This window comes from Sphaeroforma arctica (assembly GCF_001186125.1).
Source record: "Sphaeroforma arctica JP610 unplaced genomic scaffold supercont1.2247, whole genome shotgun sequence".
NCBI lineage: Eukaryota > Ichthyosporea > Ichthyophonida > Sphaeroforma > Sphaeroforma arctica.
Window position 1 is genome coordinate 1 of NW_014038311.1, and position 6,425 is coordinate 6,425.

Sequence of the window (6,425 nt, forward strand, 5' to 3'; positions counted from 1 at the left end):
ATATATAATAATATTCTCTCTCTCTCTATATATATATATATATATACAGAAAGAGATGGAGAATAAGCATAAAAATGAAGCCCGAGCCCTGGCTGAGCAACATGCGCGTGAAGAGGCTGTATGGAAAGAGGCTGCGCAGAAGAAAACCACCGATCTGGAACGCGCCATGAGTGCAGCACAGCAAGGACTCAGAGATGCACAAGCGGAAGAAACACGCTTTATTAAAGAACAACATAAGGCTAGGATTGCGCAGTTACGGATCAACGAACGCGAGCAGATAGAAAGGGTGAGTGGGTAGATGTATGCATGAATGTGCGCATATGTGTGTACGCGGACGTGTACTCGTGTCTGAAAGCATTGCCAATTATACGCGGATTTTCTGGATGTATTGTGTGCAGTTGTGTGCGCGCGTATATTTTGCGCACTAATACGTGTAGCCTGTCACTCAACACACTGTCCGTGACATGATTATGTAGCAACATATGTTCAATTGTATACAAATGATACAACCATGCGGCAGGCATATTGTCACCTATATACAACACGGCCCAGGTGAGAGGCATGGCTGCATTGCACAAGTGCGTTACATGTAACGTCTTGAGTGATTGCCTACTGTTGAGTGAGCGTGGGTGTAGGTGGTTCAGTTCTGTTGTGTCGGTAGAGATTGTGTGTGTTATACTGACCTTGAGTGTGTAAGTACAGTATGCCCTTGCCGCGACTGTTTGACGACAATTTTGTGTGACTATTGCACATTGTGAGTCTGCTGGGCACGCGTGTTCGTTACTTTTAAAATCAACATCAGAACTCTACACAGATTTACTTGATATACGTATGTCTGCACAGAATTGTTGTCATCCTATCTGAGGTTCAGTTAGGTTGTGTCAAGTAATTTTGTGCGGCCCACCTTCAATTGCAACGACGTCATTATAAATATATTCTAGTCTTGATGAGTTTATCGGTCTATGGACATTCGCCTCTACACTGTATGATCACTCCTGTCGCTGCACGCTCACTAGGAACACAATTGTGTCATGCTACTCATACAGAAACACTACTCAGCGCTAACCAATGGTTTTGCACACTTCGTCCTGTTTCGCGCAGAACACAGTCCAATGATGCGCGCTTATTCTGTACATACAAAGGCACCTATTAAGTTGGTGAGAGCAACCGCCGCTGCTAAGTAGTAAATCGCTTGTACAGCTAGTACAAAGCGCACAATACCACACCCTGGACCAGCGCAGAGCACAGGCAGTCGGTATTGATGCAGGCTAATGTTCATCTTAGTAGCGATGGAGAAAATTAAAAATACCCACCACGAAATTGCCTTATTTAGAAATTATGTTAGCTTGACTGAATCGTTCACTTCCTACTGCCATCAGTGTCAGATATTCATTGACTATCTGAAAAAGGACTGGCAGTATGGGAGAAACGATCAACCATCATCGTCAGGGTTTTTCCTTCGCCCGGAGTTTTATTAGAGTTCTTAGCAGTGATTTTTTTGTATCTTTGGCTACCGATGTTTTTGAGTTTTAGGAAAAAATGTTTTTCTAAAAGGGGTCAGGGAGTTTCTATGTCCGATGCAATTTCACATGTCAACTCGGTTGACAGCACCACCATATATGCAGGTCTAGCGACTTCGCAAAGGAGAATTATATTGTTGAATGCGGCAGCACAAGAAGCAGGAATCCGACTTTTTATATTACATGAGCTGCTTCGGCCAACAATCTGATAAACATGAATCAATTTTGAAGTGGTTATATCATCCAATTTAGAATATCAACGGTGAAACATTGTGCCTGATATAGACTCTGTGCACAGAACTATTTGCCGACGAGGCTTCTATGTCAGACTATAAGTGAAGATGTACCTTTTCTGGCCCACACTCCGATGTGCTGGAATCAAACTTTTTGTTTAGTATAAATTTGCCGAATTTCAACTATATGCGACACAGAGCATACAGACAGAGAAACCTAATATTCACAATTGCAACATCGTTGATTGATACATTGATCGAGACTGCCTGTTTGTGCAACAGATCCTTCGTAATGTCATTTTTAAATTCAACCATACCTCAGAAACACTCGCAGAAGTCTTCGTCAAGAAACATATGACAGGGCTATGAACATAGGGAGAGCAACTGATGAGAACGACTCAAGCGCTGTATTCGAAATTTAAAAAGCGTCTAGGATACCCCTGTCCATAATTCTACGCACAGCGTGCCACAGCTATGTGGCCATGATGCATGAATCCTGTACCGTGTGCGCCGAAAGTCACCTATATTTTAAACGAGTACTTTCTTTCAATCGCCATCATTGATACCTATAAATGTGTCTTCTTGGATTTACAAATCGCTATAATATCTTGTGTCCGGAAGCTATGATACCAGCTCTTACTGTCTTTTCATCCTACTCAAATATGTGGATGATTCTGTCATCTTCCTTCCACTTCGCGCGCCAAAAATCTTTTGTATGAATTATCATATTCATTCTGAAGAGTTTATCTGTTTCGACAGGAATTTGCGACTGTCCTCCGATGGTCCTTTTATACACAATCATTCGCGATTCTAGGCGATCCCTTTCAGTGTGCTCTATCACATGGTACGACGAAATTTGAAGATTTGCTTTTCGGGCATTAATTTCCAGCAGTTTGATTGCAAAATATATACTAATCAGGATAATACGTATACACATATCGGCATTGGCCATTATGTAAGTATTGCTCATCGGAGGAGTCATAGCAATACCCGTCTCAAAGTTGGTATAAATATGCCTAGTTGGTTCTATAAGAATTCCGTCTCTTACGCACACTTAGTCTTTAATGTTGAATCTAAGCTAAGAGAGAAAAGTCGAAATTCTTTATCGCCACCGACGACTTTTATCGTTCCCTATCGGCCTATGCAGACGAGTGTGAACTCTTCGCCCTCTAATATGCCACGAATCTAATTGATCGCATACACGATTTGAGATTTCTTACAAATTACACGCGTTAAAGTCCTTGTAAAAGTGAAATATAAAACCATGTGGTGGTCCCTCCACCACTCCTCTTGTTCGATTCCTTTATGGAAGACACCGTCCCGAAACCCGATTTGACTAACACGTACGACGACAAAACTTGCCATTAAAAATAGGCCCTTAATTTATTTCATTTGAGTATTAAATAAAAAAACTTGGACAACGACAAGCATATTTACGCACAAGTAGGGAATTAATTTTAGTTGGAATCATAGCACTGCTCCATCCCGAGTAGTATTTCGACTTGATGCCGCCAAAACAACTCATCCAAGTAGTTAAACCGCAATCTGAAGGAAACAGCTGAAATCAATGATTGATTTGACGTATCAAGTTGTATGCCTCGGTACTTTGGTCTAGTAATATCAGCATTTTGGTTTTGAAATCTTCCGCAGGCAGTCCGTGTCAATGTGTATATATCGTTGTGGTGTAAGCTTTGGTGTAACCACTAGTAGAGTCCTATAAATCACTCGTCTCGACCCTGGTGTGGCAACATGATAAGCTGTGTGCAAGAAAAGAAGAAACGTATACTTATAGGTTCGGTAGAAGGTGCAAGAAACAGTCCTCAAAAAATCTTGAAAATTTACTTCCGGGGCTTGAATTTGTATAATAGAGTGCAACAAAGTATCCCGTAGTGATTGGTAGAAAGCAACTTGGAACTCGAAGTGCTGCTAGCGCTTGGTGGCGAGTTCCTCCAACTCAGGTGGCTATAATCGCTTAGCTGAGATTTGATTGAGTCACAGTACGAAGGCTGCACATGAAAGGAATCTGATCATGCCTGTGCTGTGGAAGACGAGACCGGCGATCCGTTGCTAAGTAAGGCCAGATGAACATACACTTATCTTACAGGGTCTACATAAAATTTGCCCATACATGGTATGAAACTCACAACGTCTCGTTGTGCTGTTTGAGGAATTGGATTATACAAAATTGTAATGTAATAGTGTATTTGACCTACTCGAAGCACTCTAGTATACGCGTCTATCTCCCTATATGCTCTACACTGTAATACTGTCAATTTCTGGTCCGTACGAAAGGTTTTTGATGATATACACTTCGGCAATGAGTTGGTCTGCAAGTGAGAAAGAACTATTTAATGTATTGTTTACCATACTTCATTATAGATTATGCAAGTATTGTTGCAACCTCCGGAACCAAAACGCTATTCAAGTTACCTCTGCTGTTGTTAGATTCTGGCTGCATCGGCCGTGCATATTGTGATGGATATCACCAAAAACAGCCTGTACTTAAATTCACGTATTGTTTATCATACTTCGTTATAGATTACGTAAGTATTGTTGCAACCTCCGGAACCAAAACGCTATTCAAGTTACCTCTGCCGTTGTTAGATTCTGGCTGCATCGGCCATGCATATTGTGATGGATATCACCAAAAACAGCCTGTACATAAATTCACGGTTCCCGATTCGGAACTATAATAACATTTTACCTTTTATTGATGGTTCAGAATTGAGCATACTTCGGTGAGTAATCAAGTTATTAGAGGGGGCATATTGATTATCGTATCGTACAAATTGACGGGACGATGGGGTATCGACACTACAAAAGTTTTGTCGAATTTTCAATTCAGCTTTATTTTGGTCAATATTGTTGGACACAATTTCTTTTATGGTGTGCAGTGTTGCCCAATTCAGAATAATATCACATCGGATTGATGCAGCGATGTCTTATGTTATATAAATTTCGATCGTCTATCCTTTGCAGAAGTAATCTAAAACGAAAACATACTGGCATGCTTTTTCGTTTCATAAGACGAGGACTCTGTCTGTTGTCCCAGCATGGCGAGTGTATATTATATCTACGTTTGTAATCAATTGAATGGCTCTTTGGTCCGTTGTGCACTTATGGCGATTTCGTACACCAGTGGCGTCCGTAATGCTTCTTATTTGAAAACATGTACGCCTATGAAATAAAAGTAAAAAGCCTTTTTGATTCTTTCCTTTATAATATTTCAGGAAAGTTACACCACTGGTAAAATCCATCGAAGGCGTATACACATGTGCTGTTATGTAATTGTACCAATGCAATCCGCTTGACAACGGGCTACGAATTCTCACACTTCAGTGTGACGTTGCGATCAGTATGTTGTTGACTGGTTTAGCTAATTATACTTGGTACTTGAGCAGTCTCTCTCATTATCCAGAAAGGTAAGCTTCAATTATGACTGTCTATATTGACGCTTGTATATTAGGAATAAAAAATAATGTGCCGCATATAAATCTTACAAATTTCTTATTGCCTCGGATATTTTTAATATCAGACGTGAGATGTGAAAGTTTATTTCCTCAGTCGGCAAAACTATAACATTCCTTGCTTGTTTGCTACTCAGTACTATACACGTACTTTATTCAATAGCAAATGTGTACGTGGAGTGTGGGATTATACGCTGACAATTATGCTAGCCAATGTTTGCGGATATGCTACTAAGCTGGATCACTATTAGCAGACATTGTATTCCTGCATTATATTTAACCACGACGCATTCTCTCTCCTCCAATCATCACAGTCTCATAGCGATGTTATACAAAGTGAATATCAATAAACACCGACACCATGTTATAAAAGGCAGTACAGAACTTATGAACGTCAACATAACTTAAATTGTCCAATCTCAAAAACATATTCCTTTTGTATACTTGATTGCCTCGAAACCCAACTGACTATAGTTATGAAGGATTGGTGCTCAAGCAATGTAGGTTATTATATATCTCCCGTGTCATACAGCCCCATTCATTTTCGCGATTTGAGTTTAACAAATTGTCTTCTGTTTCGCTGATAGACAGAATCTCAGGCAAGTGTCGTACATGTGTATCTGTTGGTCCCATTATAGCTACGGGAACAGTTCGTGGATCAAGAAAACGAACGACATTACGTTTCCTTTGAAAAAAAAATATGATAAATTCATTGAACGTTGTCCGCTACTCTAAAAAAGCGTGTTCAATTGGTGAAGTTCAATTGGTGCAGCAACAAGATATCTTCGTACCGCTAAAGGATGTAGTATTGACTTTCCGAATAAATATCGTAAAGAGCTCACATAGTTTCTGGTCTCATATCACTGTAAATCTCGGGTTGAGTTTTAAACTTGTTAAATTATTTATTACAAATCTTTCACTTTATCAGATCAAAGTAAACTTAGGATGCAATTTCTATTATTCGCTTCGCTTACTATTTCCCAGCCCATCAAGTCTTTTCCTCAAGTGACTCGCAAGCTTATTGTCGCAATTGTTGCTAGCACTGTGCTTCTGCCACTGATAGATTGTTGCCGTCGGTCACACTTGAATGTTGTAAGTTCCAGTACTATTTCATATTATCTATTATCGATCGGAAAGAACTTGTGCTTTGTGCTGTGACGTTTATTCCGGTTAGGGTAGCACGTGGCTTGATCGCATATCAACAT

General features: G+C 40.1%; 1 protein-coding gene across 1 annotated transcript; it reads left to right on the top strand.

The window, feature by feature from the left end:
- Positions 1-55: 55 nt before the first annotated feature.
- Positions 56-286, top strand: SARC_12362 (hypothetical protein; the record flags this gene model as incomplete). Its single annotated transcript, XM_014293532.1, has 1 exon — positions 56-286. A coding segment is annotated over one exon (231 nt), but the record flags the coding sequence as incomplete, so codon positions are not given.
- Positions 287-6,425: the final 6,139 nt, after the last annotated feature.